The sequence below is a fragment of the Capricornis sumatraensis genome, chromosome 8 (assembly GCF_032405125.1).
Source record: "Capricornis sumatraensis isolate serow.1 chromosome 8, serow.2, whole genome shotgun sequence".
Classification (NCBI taxonomy): Eukaryota; Metazoa; Chordata; class Mammalia; order Artiodactyla; family Bovidae; genus Capricornis; species Capricornis sumatraensis.
The window spans coordinates 77,281,170-77,302,435 of NC_091076.1; the positions used below are offsets into that span (position 1 = coordinate 77,281,170).

Sequence of the window (21,266 nt, forward strand, 5' to 3'; positions counted from 1 at the left end):
TGGAGGGGAGGGGGCTTAGGGAGTACACCCCGATTCTCAGGAGGGGCGGGGGCACCGGGGGCTGGCAGCCCCGGGGTTCGGGGGCTGGGGCATGAGCTAAGGTGGGGGAGGGGAACTGGATGTCGGGGAGCCCCGGGGTAGGGGAAGGTCTTGCCTAACGGCCAGGGGCAAGGGGCCGTGGCGGGGGAGTAGGGTGGGGGGGGTCGGAGGCGGCAGCGGCCGAGGGAGCCGTGGAGCCGAGGAGGGAAGGGGAGAGAGGAGGAGAGAGGAAGCAGGGGGAGGGAGGGAGGTAGCGAAGAGCGAGAATGGGGGGGTGCCTCGGTAGAGTTAACTCCTTCCGCGCTGGCAGGAACCCGGATAATGGGAAAGGAGATGGAGGCAGGAGCCCAGCGGCCCTGAGGCAAACATGGAGTCCCGGCCAGCCCCCAGCGAGGACAGCAGAGAGGCAGTGAGGAGGGAGTTTATTTCTCAGAGGAGGAAGCACCCACCCAGCCTCTCAAAGACTGGGAGCACCCAGGGTGGTTGAGATACTGGAAAGAGGCCATGGTAGTGGGTAGGGAGTGAGGGAGGGGCTGGCAGGAGGAATCCCTGGGGGCCTAGGGCTCCCTCAGGATTTATAGGAGGAAACCTGAAAAGTGATTGCGTCCCCGACTCTTAAGTGCCTGAAACTGGGGCAGGTAAAGAAGAGGGGGAAGCAGGAGAGCAAATGGACTACAGGACTGGAAAGAGAGCACTCCCCTCGCCCCTGACTCAGGAGGTCGTCCCCAGGGACCCCCAAGTCTCAGGTTCTTATTAGCAGTAGTTTGCTCACCCCTCCAGCCCTGCTGCACCCTCAGGAATTCAGAGCCCACCCCCCAATCCCCTTACCTGACTCTCTGAGATGGAAGCCTCATAATAGTCCAGGATGTCTGTCACAGGAACAGAGCTTGAGTTATCTCTCCCACCCCAGGCCTCCCTGGCCACCCCTGCCATCACCTCACCTCCATCCCCATCAGGTAAAGGAGGAACTCCTCCAGTCAACACTGGTGGACACTGATCGCGGATTTCCAGGTTCCCAACCAGCCCCCAAGTTCAGTAATCGCCCTCGCAAGCACAGGCCAGCCTTTGTCACTGCTGCCCCTCAGAAAACTGGGGCTACTCACCCAGCAAGGCTTGGAAGAGGTCACTGTGCAGCACCGTAAGGAGAGGGGGTGCCCATCGCAATAGTGGGGGTGCCAGGAGCCAGAGGGCCGACTTGGGAGCTGGTGAAATGCAAGTGAGGGGGAGGGGTTGGGACAAGGAAGAGACAGAGGGACCAACACACTCAGACACACTCACCTCCTCTTCCTCAGCCTTTGCCTTCTCACCCCAGACTCTCTAGAAAGGTCCAGGGAGAGGGATCCCTGGGTCCCAGGCCCCACCCACCCCCAGGCCTCCCCTGCACAAGGACGCCTGTTTTTCACCTCTTGGTCCTGGTCCCTCAGACATCTCTCTCTCCTCTCACTTTAATCTCTCTAATCCACCAGGGTTGGAGCTGAGCTGTCTTCTCCCCACCCAGTGTGAGCTGTCAGGTAAAGTAGGCAGTCTCTGACCCGCCCACTGTCCCATTCTTCCAGGGTCCTCAGGTACTATCATCACCACCTCCTTACACCCTTGGCCTCTCTCCCCAAAGCCAGGCATGACCAGTACATTTTCCTGAGGGCCAGGAAAGAGGATTAGCCCCAGAGTGCTCTGCTTTGGAAGCCCTAAAAGAAAGGGAATTGTCACTGTCTCCTGGGTTTGTCCTCCGTGAGAATGGCAACAAGATGGTCATACATTACCTAGAATTTCTTGACCCAAAGCTAGACGTGTGTGTGTGTGCGTGTGCATGCGCGCGCGCGTGTGTGTAGGGGACAGGACATGAGAACTCCTACAGTTCCTCTCAGGCTTGGGAAGAATCCATCTGCCCAGAGGTCCAGCACATGGTCTCAGGGAAGAACAAGAGGGCACAGACAGAGATGTTCAGGAAGATGTCAGAGACCCTAAGGGAAAGGCAGCAAACCTGGGGGGTCCTCTCTATTGTGAAAATTTAGGTGTTTCCAGAGTGACAACTCCTACGACTCAAGATAATATGCCTGGGCAATTCACACCCACCTGGAGTCACCCACTCCTTTATTTCCCTCCCTTTTGTGTTGGCGGAGACGGATTTGAGCAGGACCTCAGAGTCCTCTTTCCATTCCCCTGCCTCCGGTATCTTTCTTACACTTCTCTCTTTCCATCTCTCCCTTTTAACTCCAGCTGGGAAGTCCTCCCTTCAGTCTACCCTCCACCCCTCTGGGGGCAGATGCCTAAGTTCCTCCCTCTTCCGTCTCAGCCTATCTCATCACCCCTTCTGCTGGCTATGCTCTAGTTCGTACAAACTAGTTCATCTAGTTCGGATGAAGCTGTTTGGGGGAAGACAACATTCGTTTGGAGATGACCCTAGTCAACCAGATTGCAGGGGCTATGTGGCGCTCCGGAACTACAACTCCCAGCATGCTCCGGTGGCCGGAAGCCCCGCCCACCGTGACCCGATGCATTGTGGAGGATGAGTCAGGGACGGGAAACTAGACTTTGGCAGGCGCGCGACAGCTCTAGGTCAGCCTTTAGGGCGCCGGAGACCGAAGCGGTTCAGAGATGCGGGCAGCGAGAATGGCTCCGAGCATGGGGCGGCAGCTGCTGAGGCTGCGGGGCGGAAGGTATGTGTGTGACAGAGGGGAGGGGGACAGGAAGCCCAGGCACTGAGCCAGGACTGAACACCTACTCCCCACAGCTCGTGGTCCAGTGCGCTCTTGGGGCAGCCCCGGCCCGGCCCTGCCCGACGACCCTATGCCAGTGGGGTCGCCCAGGTAAGTGACAGCGACCTTTAAGGGATGTGAGAGCCGGAGTCCGCTTCGGCTCCCACCTCCCCGCCGCCGGCAGGGGTCTCCCTCTTGGTCCCTCCTAGTCACCTGCCAGTCGCCTGGCGCCCAAAGTAGGGGAAAGGGCAAACCAGGGTGCCCTGAGGATTAAACTAGGGGAAAGGTGTCGGATGCGCCCTCCCCTCTTCCGCTTTGCTCTTTTTGGCACTTCGGAATCCCTTTCCCCGGCCTCCTTAACCATCCCTTTCCCCAGGCGGCTGTGGACCAGTCTGATTCCCAGCCTTCTGAGGCTTCCACCAGGGAAAAACGGGCCAACTCGGTACGTGGCTCCAAGCTGTGGAGGATCTAAACCGGGGGCAGACCCACCCCACACTGTTTCCTGACACCCCTTTCCTTCTCCCTGCGCAGGTATCTAAGTCCTTTGCTGTGGGGATGTTCAAGGGCCAGCTCACCACCGATCAGGTGTTTCCATACCCGTCTGGTAAGGAAATGAGTAGGCAGAGCTGGGCGGGGATGGGCAGCTTCCCCTGACCGCCTGGCCTGACCTGCCCTGCCTTCTCGCCACTCCCACCACCGCAGTGCTCAACGAGGACCAAACACAGTTTCTCAAAGAGCTGGTGGGGCCCGTGACCCGATTCTTTGAGGTGAGCAATGCCAGCCTGAGGAATAGAGGGCGTGGTTCCCGGTGGAGAGAGGTTAAGGAGCCTGGAGGTGAGATCCTGTGCCTTCCCTAGGAGGTGAACGATGCTGCCAAGAATGACATGCTGGAAAGAGTGGAGGAGACCACCATGCAAGGGCTCAAGGAGTTGGGGGCCTTTGGTCTGCAAGTACCCAATGAACTGGGTGGCGTGGGCCTCTGCAACACCCAGGTGAGGGAGTCCCCACAGTCAACTCCTGCGTCCCAGTCTTCTACTTTCTTGCCCCTGGGGCAAAGGTCTCTGCCATGAGCTGCCCTGGGGGCCTGTGGGATGTTTCTTAACACGAAACTACTTGCAGTTCCCAAGGGTCATGGACCTCACCCAGGTTCCCAAGTCCTAATGGATCTCGAATGTGGGGATTGCCTGAGGATATGGTAGGGTACTTGCCTCCCACCAAGACCTAGAACAGACCCGCCAGTGTCCTCTGCCACTGGCCCACTTGCTCTGTCTACTCACTTTGCAGGGACACCCAAGTTGGGTTCTTTCCTGCTGCCCATACTTCCCTGTTAAGAGCGGGTCCCCATTTAGCCAATTACAGCCCCTAATGCCTGTTTCCCCTCCAGTATGCCCGATTGGTGGAGATCGTGGGCATGTATGACCTTGGTGTGGGCATCGTCCTGGGGGCCCATCAGAGCATCGGTTTCAAAGGCATCCTGCTCTTCGGCACAAAGGCCCAGAAAGAAAAATACCTCCCCAAACTGGCATCTGGTGAGGCAGCCCTAGAAGAGCCAGAGATCGGGGCTTGGCAGATTAGGTCGGCTGTACTTAGATCACTGCATAGCTGGGTGTGTTGGCTAGGGTAGGGGCGTCGGGGAGATTCTGGGAAAGGACATTCAGAATTCACTGAATATTGCCAGAGGCCTTAAAGGGGGATGGTTGTGCTCCAGGGGTGGGTGGTGGCACCAAAGTGTAAAGGAGTGCTCTCTCCAACAGGGGAGACTATAGCTGCTTTCTGTCTAACGGAGCCCTCCAGTGGATCAGATGCAGCGTCCATCCGATCCTCAGCTGTGCCCAGCCCCTGTGGAAAATACTATACCCTCAACGGAAGCAAGATTTGGATCAGGCACTCTTCCATTTCTCTCTCCTCTCCACCTTCTGCCCAATCCAGGCCCCACTGCTCCATCCTCCATGCCCTGACCGCCTCTCGTTTTTCCACAGTAACGGGGGCCTGGCAGACATCTTTACGGTCTTTGCCAAGACACCAGTTACAGACACAGCCACGGGCGCTGTGAAGGAGAAGATCACAGCTTTTGTGGTGGAGAGGAGCTTTGGCGGCGTCACCCAGTGAGTGGGCTGGGGTGGAAGAGGGGGAGCCAGGGAAGCGGTGGTACCGAGTTCCAGGGCAGATGGCTGCCATAGGTCACCCTGGGGATGTGTGCAAAACCCAGAGCATCTGGATAGCATGTTCCCTCTGGGCCTAGCATGTAGGAAACTTATTTCAAGTTTGGCTCCACCAACCATTGAGCCCAGAGCACAGCAGCAGGATAAAGCCAGGCCTCCTCAGCCCTCTGGGTATGCAGGGGAATGCTGCCTGTACCTCTTTCGGGCTGGCTCATAAGGAATGAGGGACTAATTCCCCCCACCCCAATGGCAATTTCTCCATCCTGTCACAGTGGGCCCCCTGAGAAGAAGATGGGCATCAAAGCCTCAAACACAGCAGAGGTGTACTTTGACGGAGTACGGGTGCCAGCAGAGAACGTACTGGGGGAGGTGGGGGGCGGCTTCAAGGTCGCCATGCATATTCTCAACAATGGAAGGTTTGGCATGGCTGCAGCCCTGGCAGGCACCATGAAAGGCATCATTGCTAAGGCGGTGAGTACCCTGCCTGTCCCAGGCCAGCCTGAATCTAAGCCTAAGTCATACTGTCTCCCTTTCCATGTGTCCCTGTCCCCTGCAGGCCCTCCTTCCACAAGAGACCCCTCCCCACCAGCAGATCACTCAGGTCTCCATCCATCCTGGACTGACTCTTGACTGTGGCCAAAGCCCATCCCTCCCAGTGCAGCCCAGCCCCCCTCCCAGAAAGAGGAGACTAGAGAACCATCGTGGGACACATGTGTCCTCTTCCAGGTGGATCATGCTGCTAACCGTACCCAGTTTGGAGAGAAAATTCACAACTTTGGGCTGATCCAGGAGAAGCTGGCCCGGATGGCTATGCTGCAGTATGTGACTGAGGTGAGGGCTGCCCCCTTGTCCCCAGAGCCCTTCTTCCCAGATGGGTCAGACTACAACCCCCAGCAGCACCTGGGGCAGTGGGTCTCCAGCTTTACACCAATGCCCTAGGGGATGCGGGGAGGCATAGCCAGTTCAGCTTCCGCAGGATGGGGAGAGCCATGCTGTTCCACCGAGGTGCTTCCAGAGGTCCCTGAAGTGCAGTCTATCCCACCCCGCCCTCATCATTTCATCCCTTCCAAGAAGTCAAATGCCTGCAAGCCCCTGATGAACTGACCGGGGGACCAAATGCTCGGACGTGCCTAAGCCATGGCATTGGAAGGTGAAGGGAAGGGCCAAAGGCCAAGGCAGACCTGGTCTTGTAAGATCTGGGTGACCAGATCAAGTCTGATGCAGCTTTTTTCCATTTCACTTCCTATGTCCCAATCTCAGTCCATGGCATACATGGTGAGTGCCAACATGGACCAGGGATCCACGGACTTCCAGATAGAGGCCGCCATCAGCAAAATCTTTGGCTCGGTGAGGTCCCAGGCTTGTGGGCAGGGAGAGCCAGGTTTGGGAGCCTGGCTCCAAAAGCAATCTGGGGTGTTTCTGTTCCTAGGAGGCAGCCTGGAAAGTGACAGATGAGTGCATCCAAATCATGGGGGGCATGGGCTTCATGAAGGTACAGACGCTTCTCTGCCGGGGTGGCTGCAGGGCCAGGAGGAGGCAGGCGCATCCCAGCGGGGACGCGTGATCTGTCTTCTCCTGCGGTAGGAGCCTGGGGTAGAGCGTGTGCTCCGAGATCTTCGCATCTTCCGGATCTTTGAGGGGACAAATGACATTCTCCGGCTGTTTGTGGCTCTGCAGGGCTGCATGGTAAGAGGGAAGAGAATCAGGGGGAGTTGGTGGGGAGGACGGTGAGTCCTGACTATGGGGCTCTCCTCCCCCACAGGACAAAGGAAAGGAACTCTCTGGGCTTGGCAATGCTCTAAAGAACCCTTTTGGGAATGCCAGCCTCCTGCTAGGAGAGGCAGGCAAACAGCTGAGGCGGTAAGCTTAAAAACCAGGGTATGGTGGGGTGGGGCGGGGCGGTGCATGGCAACTAACCAGTCACCCTCTGGCTTCCTCTTAAGGCGGGCAGGGCTGGGCAGTGGCCTGAGTCTCAGCGGCATCGTCCACCAGGAACTGAGTCGGAGTGGTGAGCTGGTACGTAAGCAGTCAAGGTGGAGGGGCAGCCTGCATCAGAAGCTGAGGGGCCAGGACCGGGCCTCATCTCACCCCGGACACCATCCCATCTCCTCAGGCAGTGCGGGCCCTGGAGCAGTTTGCCACCGTGGTGGAGGCCAAGCTGATAAAGCACAAGAAGGATATCATCAGTGAGTGAGCACGACCTCATTCCCACCCCCACTTTCCTTCTCCCTCCCCCTAACCCACTCACTGCCCCCTCTGCCAACCCATCTACCTGGCAGATGAACAGTTTCTGCTGCAGCGTCTGGCAGACAGTGCCATTGACCTCTACGCCATGGTGGTGGTTCTGTCCAGGTGAGGAGGCAGTAGGGGAGACCTGAGTCGCAGTGGTGGTGGTGGGGGGAGGTCCCTGGGCGAGGGTCACAGCCCAGATGTGTTTTTCTCCTGCTTCCCACTAGGGCCTCAAGATCCCTGAGTGAAGGCCACCCCACAGCCCAGCATGAGAAAATGCTCTGTGACAGCTGGTGTATCGAGGTGAGATCCAGAGTTACTAAGTACAGGGGGCTGGAGGGGATCAAGGGACAGGTCTGAACCCCCTCCTTCCCCCTCCCTCCCCAGGCTGCAGCCCGGATCCGAGAGAACATGGCTGCTCTGCAGTCTGACCCCCAGCAGCAGGAGCTCTTCCGTAACTTCAAAAGCATCTCCAAGGCCCTGGTGGAGCGGGGCAGTGTGGTCACCAGCAATCCCCTTGGTTTCTGAGTACTCTCAGTTACAGCCTGGCCCAAAATGTGCCTTTTCTCAAGCCAAAGCCCAGACCCCTTTCCTGCCCATCCTGGTTCTACCTTGAAGGGGGCCCCAGCCCATGACTGTGCCTGCTCTCAGAGGGAGCACTTACTGCCTCACGAATAAAGTTTCCAACAAGTCACACTCTGCAACTGTATCTCTGTCCTTTCCCTTGCTGCCTGCCTCCCTCCCAAAGAAAGGAGCCAGAGGCGCAGGGAGTTTGCCCCTATTGCTTTATTTAGTGTTTATACAGGTGACTAAAATAAATAGAGTAACAAAAGCAGCTACACGGCCCCCAATACCAACTACCCCAGCTTCCTTTGACGGCTGTCTAGGGGAACCAACCCCCTTCCATGTCCCAGGGTACCAATGACTAGCCTCCCACCCTGCTCAGGACAGAGCTGACTGGGCGAATGGATAAGGAGGTCACATTTAGGGGTTAGAAGGAGGGGGCCCAGGAGACAAGGATTCTTCATATAAAAGAAAAAGTATCTACTAAAAAAATAGTCCCCAAAATGTAAGAAAATCTATTTTAACCCCCCAAAAGGCTTATAAAAAAACAATAAAGCTAAAAATAACCAAAGGTCCCTTGTTGAACCCCAAAGAAAAGGGGAGGAACCAGGCACTGCTGGAAAGTCACAGTGGCAACAACCTCACAGCAGACAGCAGCCCACGTGACAGGCTGAGTCCAAGCACCAGAGGAGTGATGAGCACATGATTGACAAGACATCCAATCACAGGACAGGAGCACCAAACACTGACAGCCGATCCAATGTGGCCCCACCATGGGCTCTACATGACATCCACAAAGAACTCACTGGGGTTGCCCATGGCCATGTGGAAGCTTTGGCGGCTGGCGGTCAACTCTGGGGGCACAGAGCCCAGGTCTCGGACTGGAGGGGCCCCTGGAGGCTGCACTGCTGGAGGGACAGGGGGTGGGGGTGGCGGCATCATGACCACCATCATGGGGTTATAAGGGAGGGCCATACCAGGAGGTGGGCCATAGGGATGCAGCCCTGGGTGGGCTCGGAGATTGGGAGCACCCCCTGATGAGCCCCTGGATGGGGGAGGGCCCCCATCACCAGTCCCACCAGGTTCCCCACCCCGCCGAAGGCTGCCGCCCCGGCTGGAAGGCTCAGACTCACTGCCACTGCCGGACTTGGACTCAGGGGCCCGATCCTCAGGCCTCCCCGTGCGCCCCGCCCCCCCATCGCTTCGTGTCGACCCACTGCTCCGGCTCCCTGTGGGGAGAGAGGGGATAGGAGCAACTGAGCCACAGACCAGGTTCTTCGGCCTCCCCAGTCCCTGCTCCAGCCTCTGCTCCTTGGCTTTGCCTTGGCCCCCACATCCAAACCCAGCTATGTGGGGATTTGTCGGCAACTTACCCTCACTGTGCTGGCTGCTGGCACTGCCTCCGCCGTAGGTGTAGGACGAGAGCTCATGGTAGGGTGGGGGCTGAGGACTGTACGGGTGTGGGGCTGGGTACTGGTATGAGAAAGTGGGCAGTAGGGGCCAGGGGGTGGCTCCAGGCAGAGGAGCCAAGGTATCCTGGTCCGAAGCACCACTGGAGCCATCGTTGTCATTAAGAGACAGGTTGACTAGGTCTGGAAGGCAGAGAAGAGATCAAGGATCACTGCGCTGAGAAGCCAGGATGCCAAGACATCGAATGAGGAACCGGGAACGGTTTCCCCACAACCATCTGTGGCAGGGGTTAAAGGGAGGGCCTCTGATAAGGAATGTCCCACCTGCCACAGCCGTCAGGGCAGGAACGTGGCCAGAGCCACCCTTAGTCCCACGCCTCCCCTCCCCAGCAGACACAACCCTGAACCTGCGCACAGCTCATCCAGCACAACAGGGGTGTATGTCAACCCCCACGCCCATCATCAGCCAGTTCAGGGGCCAGTGAAGGACGCTTGCTGCTCAGCGTGCACAGCGGCCCCGGTTGGGTTTCTGGGCTAGGCCTCAAGCTGGAGACGCAGGACAAGGCCACCAGGGCCACTCTAGCTGGGCCAGGACAGGGGCACTCACAGCTCTCACAGCCACCACTGAGGTCTCCAAACACGTAATAGCACTGCTCAGAGAAGGTGATCTTGTTCACAGTGTGCCGGATGAGGCCTGCCTTGAGGAGCCCACTGGCGTACTTCCGGGCCTCACGCCGCTCAGGAAAGCCCTCCACGTGATGGTACAGCCAGTCCACCACATCCGAGCCTGGATTGCGGAAGACAGAGAAAGGCCTCAAGTTCTTCTCTCTAGTTTTCACCCCCTTTCCCAGTTTTGGCCTCCTCCTCTTCCTCCCCCACCACTTGCCCAGAGCCCAGCCACACCCAGGAAGGCGTTAGGGATGGTGATCTTGAGCCACATGCGGTCCCGAACTTCCAGTCCCGATTCTGGAGCGGCCATGGCCTTGGTCACAGACGCCATGTCTGTGTGGATAGAGAGGCCCCGGCCCTCACAGCCTGATGGAGGACAATCAGGGAGTCAGAGTTAGGACCAAGGCCCATGGAGCAGTGGAGTCACACCACAGCAGGTGGCCTTCCAGGGAGCAAGGATGAGATGGGCCAGCAGGCTCACCATCAGGAAGAGAGGATCCAGAGGTGATGGTACTCATGGACGAGGAGCCTGGATAAGCTGGGAAGGTGCCAGTCAGTGCAGCAGAGTGTGAGACCCAGGCAGCAGGGTCGATCGGCTGGATGGGCTCATCTGCAACACCAAAAGCCACCAGGATGGTCACCTCTCAACCACAGAGAGCCACCCCCGTCCCTCCTCAGACTCCTGTTCCAGCTCCGCTGAGCCCCCCTGTCGTGCCACTCCCTGGAGCGTGGAGGCCAGGAGTACCCACTCCTGCCCTGTCCTCCTAGCTGTAGGACCCCCTAAGCATCACTCACTTCGGGGGAGAGTGAAGTAGGCCTGGGGAGAGGGATCCCAGCACTTGGCCACCGTCAGCACAATGGGGCTGTGGGGAAGAGAAGGTCAGTCAAGTGGGGGTAAGGGCAGAGGCCTGAGGAGAGGGGAGGCCTGGAATGAGAATGGGTGAAGGACAGAAAGAAGGAAAGAGGAGAGACCAAAGGCATGACTGGGCCTGAGAAAATGATGGTGAAAGGCTCCACAATAAGGGTGACTAACACAGGTCACTCTTTAAAAACATACTGCTGAGTAATTTAAGAGAGAAGACACTGCACGATCTCACTCAGAGAAAGTCCAAAAACAGGTCAAACTAAAGTGTGTTGTTCAAAGACATGTGTATGGCCAGTCAAATGAGGACCAAGCATACTGCTGTGGTGATGACCAAAGAATCAAGAGCCTGGTTGCCTCTGGGAGAATGAGACGCGAGGGGCCAGGAGGGGACACTGGGGGGACCCTGTGTGGGTCAGCAAGCTTCTAGGTCATGACCTAAGCGGTGGGGACATGGTCACCTGTTCACCCCAGATTCATGACATCACACATTTTAGTTTTATCAACTTTTTGACCAGCTCTATATTATGTTTCCCCACTCTGTATTATGACAAAACCAAAAAAAAAGTGAAAAGGCAAAGAAAAAGGACTGAGGACTTGGACCAGTGCACAGGCTCACCCTGGCTTGTGCACGATGTCCCTCAGCACCCGCACCGCATCATCGTTGCTCATGTTCTCAAAGTTCATGTCGTTCACCTGGCAGGAGGGACCATGGGTCAAAGGCGAGAGGGAGGGGCTGAGAGCGCTGGCCAAGTCAGTGCGTGGCCCTGCTCCAGCTCACCTGCAAAAGCATGTCCCCGGGTTCGATGCGCCCATCAGCCGCCACAGCCCCACCCTTCATGATGGAGCCAATGTAGATGCCACCGTCTCCCCTCTCATTGCTCTGGCCCACAATAGAGATGCCCAGGAAGTTATACTTTTCTGTAGAGGGAAGCCAGGTGATGAGGGGAAGCACCAACTGCATGCCCCCCAGGGACCCTAGAGACCAGATCCTCCCAGCCCCTCCATACCCATGTTGAGCGTGACTGTGATGATGTTGAGAGACATGGTAGAATCAGTGACGCTGCTGAAGGATGAGGCCTGTGGTGGGCAAAGGGGAAGGAGCGGAACTGCCTCTAACACCCCAGGACAAGCCACGGGATTCCCGGACCTCGGACCGTCTACGCCAAGGCCTGAACTCCCAACTTCCCCAAGGGAGGTCCAGCTGACCCACAAGAAGCCCCTCACCCTCTCCAGGCGGGGTGGCCGCTGTTTCCTTCGCCGCCGGTGGCGCTTGAGGAGGCGGGAGGCACTGCTCTGCTCTGTGGAGCTGCTGAACCTGCTGGGAGGTCGGGCAGTAGTCATGGGGCCAAAGGAAAGGATGGGAAGGGGGGCTAGTGCCCTGGGGAGCTCCGAGGAACCTCACCTGCTCATGGTGTCGTCCTCGTCTGAGTCCCCTAGGCTGGTGCTCTCCAGCTCACTGGTCATGAGGGTGGAGGAGCTCTCGTACCCCGCCAGGTGGCGCTCCAGCCTGGAGGGGCCGCTGGGCCTGTGGCCCCCCGCTGAAGAGGAAGAGGCACCTCAGGAATCAGGCTCCTCACCGCATCTGGCCTAGATGCTTCTGTTCTGTGGGAGCCAACCCCTCCCCAGCTCCCGCTCTAGCCGGCCTCCAGGCCCGGTTCCCCTCACCGCCATGCTCACTGCTGTCTCGCCTGCGAGGCCGCTCCCGCCTCAGAGATACCACTGACTCTGTTTCTGTCTCGGGCTCCAGGTTTTCCCGGCTGCTGGACACGTTAGGGCTAGACGGGCAGAGAGGGTTCCCGACCTCCATCAGTGGGACAGGGCCCCAAACCCTCGGCTTCCCCTCCCATGGGGCTTGGATTCCCTCCTCACCTCCCTCCCCTGGATGCAAGAATCCCAAGGACTCACTGGAAAGATGGAGGCCTGGAGTCCCCAATGCCACTGGTCCTCTCTGGGGGCAGAGTGGGCAGAGGTGGGGGTGGAGGAGCAAGGTCTGTCCGAGGCTCGTGGGCTGGGGGCGCCATCTCAGGTTGCGGGTTATCTGATGACACTAGCTAGAAGGGTACCAAAAAAACACAGCTCAACAGGGAAGTGAAGGCCTATGAGGTAGGAGTAAGAGAAAGAACTAGAAAAGGCAACAGGGCCTGAGAGAACCCGGAGAAAAGCACACAGAAAAAAAGCAGCAGCAAGTGTTAAGAGGCTCCAGAAAGAGAACACTGAGAGGCTCCAACTGGCTGGCTCTCCAAACAGCTAAGGAGGAAAAACATCTCAACTGTCCAGTGGTTAGGACTTGGAGCTTTCACTCTCAAGGCCGGGTTCAATCCCCAGTTGGGAAAGCCACATGGTGCATGGCCAAACACAAAGAAACAAACAGGTAAGGAAGCAAACAGTCACAGATTCCAGCAGCTGAGATGGATGGGCACAGGCTGAGGCTTGGAGGAGCTGGGAAGTGCCAAAGGGACTGGTCCTCAAAGCCAGGCCGCTTACCCAGGATACTACCCTTCCATTGAAGCAGGGAAGGCGAGCATTGTCATCTGAAATCTCTTCCTTCACCACCCTGCCAAGAGATAAGATAAAGGTCAGTGAAACTGGAACGGCTTTCCCCACTCCCACCTGCATTTGAAGTTTCTCCCAATTTTCATCCAGCTCAAGGATGTTGATTTCCTCCCACCATGGCAAATCCTCTTCTCTGACACTGAGACACTTCACTCTTACACCCAAGAAATCACCAAACTGAATTCCCTTTCCTTATTTCTCCTTCTCTCCCCAGTTCATCCTTGGGCTCAGCGTTGTTCCAGAGCTTTCCAAGAGTCTGATTGAAACCTCTCAGCCCAATTTCAAAGGCCTTCCCCTAAGGCTCCCCTAGCTGCCCCCAATATTTAACCTTAGAAGCCTCACAGGCAGCCACCCCATTCCACACACAATTGCCCCACAAAGGCTTTGTGCTCCTCGTCTATGTCTCTAATCTTATGCTTTCCTTAGTTTTCTCTAACTCACTTTCAGATGGATGTTCAAATGTACTGTCATCTAGTAACAACACCCATTAGATCAAAGAACGGTACTTAGTAGACTGAGCTCCTAAGGAGTGGTGAAGTCCAGATCCCCGTTCCTCTGTGCTTCACCTGGCACAAACTCTGCATTAAGCAATTTGCTCCTCCTGACAGACCCCAAAGCCCAGCCCTGAGGGCGATCTCACCCATGGGTTCCTTCAGTGGACCGAACTTGCTCCTTCTTTTCAACCACCACACGGAATCATCAGTGCTAATTTTGTTCAACACCAAGTTCAACCCCAAATCCCTGACCACACAGCAAAGTACCTGATGCTGCCTAAGCACTAACAAACACCTGTTGGCTAAACTGATAAACATACTGATCATGAGACATTCTGCCCTGAACACTCTCACACACATTCACCCCCAAAATTAGGACCTCCTGTCTAATTAACCCTTTAGACTAATATGATTCTAGGACCCTGGATATATGTCAACTCAATCCCATCTATTATTAACGTGATGATACAGCCCAGCGACTACCAATCTATCTCAGCCTAACACTTGTATTCTTCACAGCATAATCCAATCTCAACACAGTCCAGCCTGCCAAGTGATTTTATCCTGTATCGTTGTAGCCTAGTTCAAGAAGTAGACTCCATGCTAATAAACACAACGACCATTTACCAAGAACAGACATACCATGCACTTGTACTGAGCATTTCACTCTGGTTAACTGTTTCACAGACGAAATCAATGAACAAAGTTAAATGCCCCAGGTTATATAGTGCTGACAAACAGGAAAACCTTGAATTTCAATACAAGGTAACTCCCAAGACAGTACCACCATCCCAACGTCCAGGTCTTTCTAGATAAAGTCCAGTCTGTTCAGCTTTCCTAGAATCCAAGCTATCCCAGCCTAAGCCAGCCTTCCTTCAAGAGCTGCGATTGAGGACAAACAGTACAGTCCTAAAGGTATAAAACACAAAAAGGGCTACCCTAAATTATTTAAGGTTCCAGACTATCCCAAATTATCCAGGATAGCCCAAAACTATTCTAGTATAGGCTAGAATGTCCCCTCACGCAGCTGTCTACACCAATATAGACTAGAATATCCCAATACAGCTGTCTGTACTAACATAGACATGGTCAGCCCTGTGTACCCCTATATTGAGTATCCCCAAAAAAACTAGACCCCCAAAGAAACAAAGATCAACAGAACCCAGTGCAGACCATAATAGCAGCCCAATACAGCACACTACCTTAATACAGACTAGAATATCCCCCAAACAATCCTGTCTGCCTTAGTATCACAGAGAACATCCCAAATTGGCCCAGTATAGCCCAGCTGATATCAGCAGGTTTCCCAATATCCCTCCACAACCTGTGTGGCACAGGACTGCTCACAATGTAGTTACCAGAGGATACATCAACCTACCTCATCGCTGTCCAGAACATCCGAAAATAAATCAGTGTACTACTCCAGTATAGCCTAATCTTCTCTAATCTGGTTTAGCAGTGCCCAGTCTGTCCTCCTACAGCTCCGTGCGCCTCAATCTATCCAAGCATAACGTTGTCCGTCCTGGGATAACCAATCTACACCAGCACAGTAAAATCCGCTCCACTAGTGCCCAGAAAATCACAGCATGTCCCAAGGTAGCCCGATCCCCCTCAATATCACCCACTCCACAAAAGCACAGCCCCCATCCATCCTGTTCTAGGCCTCGCGCTCACCCGAAATCCTGATCCATAGACTTGAAAAAGTACTTGGCGCCCGCGGGCCGCTGCAAGACGCTCTTGAAATCGCCGAGGGTGATGCGCTCGGCGGGGACGGGGATCTTCACCAGGTAGGGAGTCTCTTCTTCATCCAGGTGGTAAATCACCTTCGTCTCCCCAACACCACCGCCCCCCGCGCCGCTGCCCGCCATGGTCTCGCCCGCGCGCTCCCGGGCTCCGCCGCCCACCCAAAGGGGCTGTTCGCCCCCGCCGCGCCTGCGCAGTCCCGCGAACCGACGCACGAGCACCAGGACCGACACAGCACCAGAGAGGTCTGAAAGGGAGGAAGGCGGGGGTCAGCAGGGTGGCGGCGGCGAAAGGGGGGGGTCGGGCCGTGGGGCGCTTCCCAAAGCCGCGGGCTCCGCCGCCGCCGCCGCCACCGCCGCCGCCACCGCTTTCGCGAGTGCCCTCCAAGCGCCCCGCCCACCTCTCCCCACATCACGTGATCAGAACCGACCCCACCCCCTTTTCGAAACGCCTCCACCACGTGATCCTCTCGTGGTCACGTGACCTCTCGGCTCCGCCTAGTACCCCCGCCACATGATTGCTGCCTTCAGCAACGGTCTCCCAACCTTCTGCGGCTCCTCCTCGTGTGTCCGCACCCGCGTCCTCCGACTACCCCGACCAGGCTGGGCTTTGCCCTCAGGGGGCAAGCAAGCAATGCCTGCACGCTGTATCTGCTCCGGCAGGGAGCTCCACGCAACCTTCATGGGTCGGAGCGCGCGTGTGGGAGGTGTGGGTGGGAATTGGGGGAGGGGGATGGTCCTTGACTGGGGATGAGGCGGGGCAAAGCCAATTGAATTGAGGTCATAGGATTGGTGGGAAAGGCGCAGTTAGATCATTTTCAGTACAGGTGGGTTTCAGCCCCACCTCCAGCCAGCTTTTCCAAAGCCTCCCTCCCCAGCACGGCAGTCAGTGAGGGCTATAAACACAGAAGAGCCCACTCTGCTTTATTTACAACACGCAGGCTGTCTGTACAAACAGCTGGCCAGAATTATTAAAAACAAAGGTGAGGAATCGTCACCTTTCTGTTTTCCTTCCTCCCTTGGCCAAGCTCTGGTTGGCACTCCACCTCTGAGCTGCCACGCTCAAAAGGGGAAGTCCTAAATTAAAAATACAACCGGTGTAGAATAAATGGGGAGTGAGAAGAAAAGATGAGGGAGGGGAGTGCTATATTTACACTAGAGTTTTATAGACAACTGTCCCACTCCATCCCAGTTCTAACCCTGGCCCAGAAACTGAGCAGTGGCACGGACAGTTTAAGTGTCTAGGGACCCAGAGAGCCTCCCACCCGCAACTGCAATGGGTCCAAGTTCAAGTCCACAAGGTGGGAAGGAAAGGTAGGGTAGGAAAACCACTCATTTCCAAACCAGTCTCCCCTGGGAATTTCTGCCTCGAAGTGGGACAACATCCCAGCTTCAGGGAACATGTTGACCCTGAGGCTCAGTTCCCAAGTCACGTTTCCATTTGAAGTTCCAGCCTGGAGATGGCATGTGTCAAGGTTCTCCAGATTTCGGAGGCCCCCCTAATCGCCGGGCCTCTGGCCGCAGTTCCTTGCATTTCTGGCAGTAAAAGAAGTCAGGGACATTGGTCTTCTTAATCTTAGCACAGGAGAGGTGGATCCACGTCCCACACAGGCTGCACTCAATCATGGGCCGGCCTGCAAAGGGCTTTCGGCAGTAACACGTGATCAGATCCCATGAATCATCACCTGGAAAAAAGAAGGTATGTTTGGTGTTCTGAGTTCTTGGATCCACACTACCCCAAGATCCATCAACCCAGTTGCCCCTGGGCAGCCCCAAATTTCTCACCTGATTCTACCATGATGTCCTCATCCATGACCCGCATCTCGCCTTCACTGGAGCTGGCATCTCCATCTTGGCTTGTTTCAGTGCTGCCCACCTCCTTGCTTTCACTGTCAGTGGGAGGGGCTCCTTCGGGGTGCACTGTGGCAGGGGGTCTAGGAGCCTCAGGTGTTGGTAGCACAGGGGCTGGGGCTTCCCCTCCTACCATCGCTGCCATCTCTTCCTCCTCCTCCTCCTCCTCTTCCTCCTCCTCCTCTTCAGAGTCTGTATCACTGGGGGGTGCCCGGGGAGGCCCAGGAGGTGGGAGTCTATCCCCTCGCTCTGCCTTTTTCAACTTCCGCTTCTTGCTCTTCTTGATTCGAGACCTCTTTTCCCCATCCCCAGGGGCTGGGCGGGGCCTCCGAAGTACCCCAAAGCCTGTCCCCCCTCCTGGCCCCAACTTTCGATTCTTTCGGTCCTTCTTTCGAGGAGGCTGGGAGAGGTCCCCCTGGGAAAGGGGCACTGGGGTGAGAGCAGCAGGGGGCCGGGAGGCATGTGTCAGGGACGTGGGGGACAGTGGAGATGCCATTTTGGGCCCATCTAGATCAAAGAGGGAGTCCTTGAGTTTCATCTTCTCCAGCAGAGTGGCACTGTCAGGGGCCTGCAGACGAGGGAAAGTGGACCTTGGGGGTCCTGGCTGGGTGGGACCTGCTTGAGCCGCCCTTCTCTTGGATGACTTTGCTTTCTTAACAAAGGTCTGGATGGTTCTGAGATCTGAGGGGGCTGAGTCCCAGCCGTCGCTATCTGCCGCACTCTCACCTCGCAATGGAGAGCTGGAGCCAGAGGCTGGCCAGTCACTTTCCTTAAAGGACAGAAAAGACCAGGGTCAGAGGGGGCCCAGCCTTATCTCAGCTCCTCTACATACCAAACTTAACAGATGAAAATATCCTTCCAAAACCACCAAATCTCACTATATTCAGAAAATTTATTACCATCCCCATTCTCCTCAGCATCTCCTCTTGAACACTTCCATGTAACCTCTGCCCTCAAATTCTCACCATCTCCCCAACACCCACTGCCTTCACAACACTGCGTCCCCTAGACCAGAGCAGTATTTCTTCAGCTGTTTCTGTGCTCCATTTGTTACTATCTTCAGCTTCCTAACACTTATCCCAGAGGACCTTCCATTAAGAACACCCCAAAACCATTCACTGCACTCAAGCCACCTGTTAATCCCACTCCCACCCCAGATACTAGTTCTCCCACCAGAATTTCCATTTCCTTAAGTCTTTCACATGTAATTTTGAGGCTTTATATATAAAGTAACAAATTCTCATAAGCTCAAGAGCTCCTCTACAGCCCTAGGACACCACCCTCCAGTCAGTTGTCCTGTCCCTACCTCCTTGCTAGGGGGGATGTAACCTGCATAGGCCAAAACAAAACTGCAAAATTTGTTGAAATCCTCAATTGTCCTCCGACGTTTCTCTGGTGGCTGAAAGAAGAAAATCACACAGAGTTTAAGAGGGGCATCTCCAAAGGCATAGTCCCCAAAGGAAAGTCCCCTCCAAAGGAAAAGGTGGAGGGAGAGAGGAGAGGCCCGGGCGGGGGGTGGGGGTGGGGGCGCGGCTGCAATAATATTGGGCTGCAAAGGAATGGGAAACCCTCACCTGAGTCTCTGGTTTAAGGGTCGGAGGTGGATCTGTAAAAGCAATAAAAGCTGAGTCAAGGCACTAGGAAAGAGTCGGTGTGAAACCCCACCTCTCAACCTTCGCGGTCCCAAGTGAACCTCCTCCACTCCCAGGTCCTTCAGCCAGGCGAGCAAGCCCCCAGCGGCGCTGGGCCCGCCCCTGCTCCCCCTTCCGCCCCGCGAGGGGCGGAGCCTGGGCGCGGCGCCCTCTCAGGCCTCGCTATAGCGCTCCCCTCCCCCCCAACCAGAGGCCTGGCGCCCCGCCCCCCCCAACTCACGGTTTCTCTAGACGCCGAGCTCCTCGGCTCTCTCCGCGCCCCACCCCGCCATACCGCTCCCTGGACCGAGCCCGGGCTGCCGCCTGCCCCTGTCCTTCACACGCGCTCAGTGCCCCGAGTTCCCACCCCGCCGCGCTCTACCGCCCCGGGCCCTCCGCGCCCGCACACGCCGCCCGCCGGCCCCCAGGGTCCAGGATGACCACGCCGAACCGCTCCCCGCCCTCCGGCCCCTTCTACTCGAGCACGAGGCCCGGCGCGCCCCTCACCCCCCCCCACCCCCACCCCCAAACACACATGGGCTCACACATCCAACGCCACTTCGCGGCCGGGACAGACCAGAGAGCTCTCACCCGGACGCGGCCCCACCTGCCCCCCCATGCCGCGCTCCCCACAATTTCGGCGTCCCTCCGCCCCCATCCGGGGCTTTGGCCCCTCCCCGTCTCAAGCTCCTCGGGCTCCCCGCCGGGCCCCCGGGCCCAGTTCCGAGCTCTCTTCGGCCGCCGCCCCCCCTCCGCCCCCGGACTCGCCACCAAGTCACTAAGACTACGGACCCCTAAACTCTAGCCCCCACCCCAGCTACTCTGCCCGCCCAGCAACCCCAGCTGCCGCCGCCGTTGCCCCCCTCACCCTCCGCAACTCCCAGGCTCTAACCCTCGCCGACCAAAACCCCCCTCCGGCGCAACTCGCCGGCCTTAAACCCCCACCCCGCCCCACCGCCCCCAAAACTACCCTGCTCTCGTCGCTCCCCAGCTCCCTCTCCCCACAGCTACCCACCGGCATAAGTCCCTCTACCGCAGACAATGCCCAGGCCCCCTCTTCTCCCCACAACTATCTGCCCACCCCTCCAACAATCACCGGGCTACCTCCGGCGGCAACTACCGGGAGCTCCGGCACCACCGCCACAAACTCCCCCACCTCGGCGAACTACCGAGCTCCTCACTCAATCCTCTTCTCCATCCTCTCTCCTCAACAACTCTCCGGCTCCCAGATTCCCCTAACCTCTCAGTTCTAGGGCCCCAACCTGCCGGAGGCCCTTTCGGCCCCTAACCCTCGAAGCTCTGGTTTCCAGCTCCCACTCCCCCATCCCACCCCACCCCCTCTACACACACACAGCGTCTAATCTCCAACTACCCCCGGCCCAGTCTCGCACTCCTCTTTCCTCCAAGGTCTCTCAACTCGTCACTCTCCCACCTTCAGGGGCAGGCCCCCGACCCCCTCCCCGCTCTCCCCTGCTGGGCTCCGGGGCTCGACCTCCAAGTTTGCCAATAGATTCCTCGCCCGCCCCCCGCCGGCTCAGCGCCCTGTGCCGGTCGAGAGCTCACCTTCGGGACTGGGCTCCGCCATGGCTTCCAGCATCGCCCCCTACCCTCCTCCCGGTTCGGCGCCCCCCTCCCCTGAGCCGGGGATCCCGGTGCCGCCTCCGGTGCTCGGTGCTCCTACTGCCTCGCTCCACAGAGGTGTCTCTTTCGGCTCGGTAGTGACTCGAGTCCGCTAGCCGCTGCCGCCACCTCCCTCTACCACAGCCTCCCGCACTCCCGGACCGGGCCCCCTCCCCCCGCGCCGCCGGCCGCCTGCTCCCTCCTCCTCTCCACCCTCCCTCCTCCTCTCTCCCCCTCCCTTCGCGGGTGCTAACGCGCAATGCATCAAGGGGATTGTAGTCAGTCCGCGGTGAGCGAGAAGGGGCCTGTATAAGCATCCGGAACTTCAATTCCCAGCAAACCACGGACTGGCGCAGGCGCACTAAACTGCTCTCCTCCCCCGGGGAGTGGCGGGGAGATTGGGAGCAGAGGGGAGGGCGGAAGAGTACGCGCAGGCTCCTGGGATATGTAGGCTAGGCGGAGCCAAGAAAGAACGGGAAGAAGGGATAAGAACTCTCGGCCACCATACTGCCTCAATTCTGCAGCTTTCTATCTCCGTGAGGACCACCCCACTTCCGGCCAGTCAGAGAAAGGCTGCTGGGAGATGAAGTTCTCCTGGTGATAATGGCTCCCTCCTCCCAGTTTTCTCCCTCCCTTGGATTCCACTCCACTGGATCCCTCACGCCGGCAAAGCGACATACATCTGAGAACGGAGTCCTTTCACTAGCTCCCATACTCGAAAATCTCTTCCTTAATCCAAAAA

The 21,266-nt window shown here is 57.3% G+C and overlaps 3 protein-coding genes across 6 annotated transcripts; 1 reads left to right on the forward strand and 2 right to left on the reverse strand.

The window, feature by feature from the left end:
- Positions 1-2,566: 2,566 nt before the first annotated feature.
- ACADVL (acyl-CoA dehydrogenase very long chain) lies at positions 2,567-7,809 on the forward strand. Of its 2 annotated transcripts, XM_068976257.1 has the most exons (20): positions 2,567-2,696; positions 2,771-2,846; positions 3,112-3,177; positions 3,267-3,339; positions 3,438-3,502; positions 3,593-3,727; positions 4,120-4,264; positions 4,490-4,619; positions 4,715-4,840; positions 5,170-5,368; positions 5,624-5,728; positions 6,158-6,244; positions 6,327-6,389; positions 6,482-6,583; positions 6,660-6,757; positions 6,841-6,913; positions 7,011-7,083; positions 7,177-7,249; positions 7,354-7,429; positions 7,514-7,809. In XM_068976257.1, exons 1-20 carry the CDS (start codon positions 2,635-2,637, stop codon positions 7,652-7,654), a joined length of 1,968 nt encoding a protein of 655 aa, XP_068832358.1. In that variant the 5' UTR covers positions 2,567-2,634; the 3' UTR covers positions 7,655-7,809. The 2 variants fall into 2 exon arrangements, with proteins under 2 accessions (XP_068832358.1, XP_068832359.1); XM_068976258.1 differs by lacking the exon at positions 3,112-3,177.
- A 178-nt stretch (positions 7,810-7,987) lies between these two features.
- DVL2 (dishevelled segment polarity protein 2) lies at positions 7,988-15,548 on the reverse strand. Of its 2 annotated transcripts, none has more exons than XM_068977204.1 (15): positions 15,355-15,548; positions 13,118-13,187; positions 12,539-12,684; positions 12,311-12,408; positions 12,036-12,171; positions 11,858-11,948; positions 11,641-11,710; positions 11,412-11,551; positions 11,250-11,326; positions 10,564-10,631; positions 10,250-10,378; positions 10,003-10,134; positions 9,688-9,886; positions 9,064-9,287; positions 7,988-8,919 (listed from the first exon to the last, which is right to left on the reverse strand). In XM_068977204.1, exons 1-15 carry the CDS (start codon positions 15,546-15,548, stop codon positions 8,471-8,473), a joined length of 2,223 nt encoding a protein of 740 aa, XP_068833305.1. In that variant the 3' UTR covers positions 7,988-8,470. The 2 variants fall into 2 exon arrangements, with proteins under 2 accessions (XP_068833305.1, XP_068833304.1); XM_068977203.1 differs by having other exon boundaries at positions 9,064-9,282; positions 9,707-9,886; positions 12,299-12,408.
- Positions 15,549-16,427: 879 nt separating this feature from the next.
- Positions 16,428-20,661, reverse strand: PHF23 (PHD finger protein 23). 2 transcript variants are annotated; one of them, XM_068977642.1, is made up of 5 exons: positions 20,468-20,661; positions 18,848-18,879; positions 18,580-18,672; positions 17,208-17,841; positions 16,428-17,107 (listed from the first exon to the last, which is right to left on the reverse strand). In XM_068977642.1, the coding sequence occupies exons 1-5, from the start codon at positions 20,499-20,501 to the stop codon at positions 16,893-16,895; spliced, it is 1,008 nt and encodes a 335-aa protein (XP_068833743.1). In that variant the 5' UTR covers positions 20,502-20,661; the 3' UTR covers positions 16,428-16,892. The 2 variants fall into 2 exon arrangements, with proteins under 2 accessions (XP_068833743.1, XP_068833742.1); XM_068977641.1 differs by having other exon boundaries at positions 17,208-18,042.
- Between the last annotated feature and the right edge of the window lie 605 nt (positions 20,662-21,266).

What these genes read in the sequence shown, in the direction of transcription:
- ACADVL (XM_068976257.1), top strand. Translation starts at nt 2,635, where the DNA reads ATGCGGGCAGCGAGAATGGCTCCGAGCATGGGGCGGCAGCTGCTGAGG. An exon ending in AGCTTTGGCGGCGTCACCCA is followed by an intron (nt 4,841 to 5,169) that starts GTGAGTGGGCTG and finishes ATCCTGTCACAG; the next exon opens with TGGGCCCCCTGAGAAGAAGA. An exon ending in TGCTGCAGTATGTGACTGAG is followed by an intron (nt 5,729 to 6,157) that starts GTGAGGGCTGCC and finishes TCCCAATCTCAG; the next exon opens with TCCATGGCATACATGGTGAG.
- DVL2 (XM_068977204.1), bottom strand. Translation starts at nt 15,548, where the DNA reads ATGGCGGGCAGCGGCGCGGGGGGCGGTGGTGTTGGGGAGACGAAGGTG. An exon ending in GGCCACCCCGCCTGGAGAGG is followed by an intron (nt 11,711 to 11,857) that starts GTGAGGGGCTTC and finishes TGCCCACCACAG; the next exon opens with GCCTCATCCTTCAGCAGCGT. An exon ending in CATCCCTAACGCCTTCCTGG is followed by an intron (nt 9,887 to 10,002) that starts GTGTGGCTGGGC and finishes TCCGCAATCCAG; the next exon opens with GCTCGGATGTGGTGGACTGG.
- PHF23 (XM_068977641.1), bottom strand. Translation starts at nt 20,501, where the DNA reads ATGCTGGAAGCCATGGCGGAGCCCAGTCCCGAAG. An exon ending in GGCGGAGCCCAGTCCCGAAG is followed by an intron (nt 18,880 to 20,467) that starts GTGAGCTCTCGA and finishes TTGCTTTTACAG; the next exon opens with ATCCACCTCCGACCCTTAAA. An exon ending in ACATCCCCCCTAGCAAGGAG is followed by an intron (nt 18,043 to 18,579) that starts GTAGGGACAGGA and finishes CTGTCCTTTAAG; the next exon opens with GAAAGTGACTGGCCAGCCTC.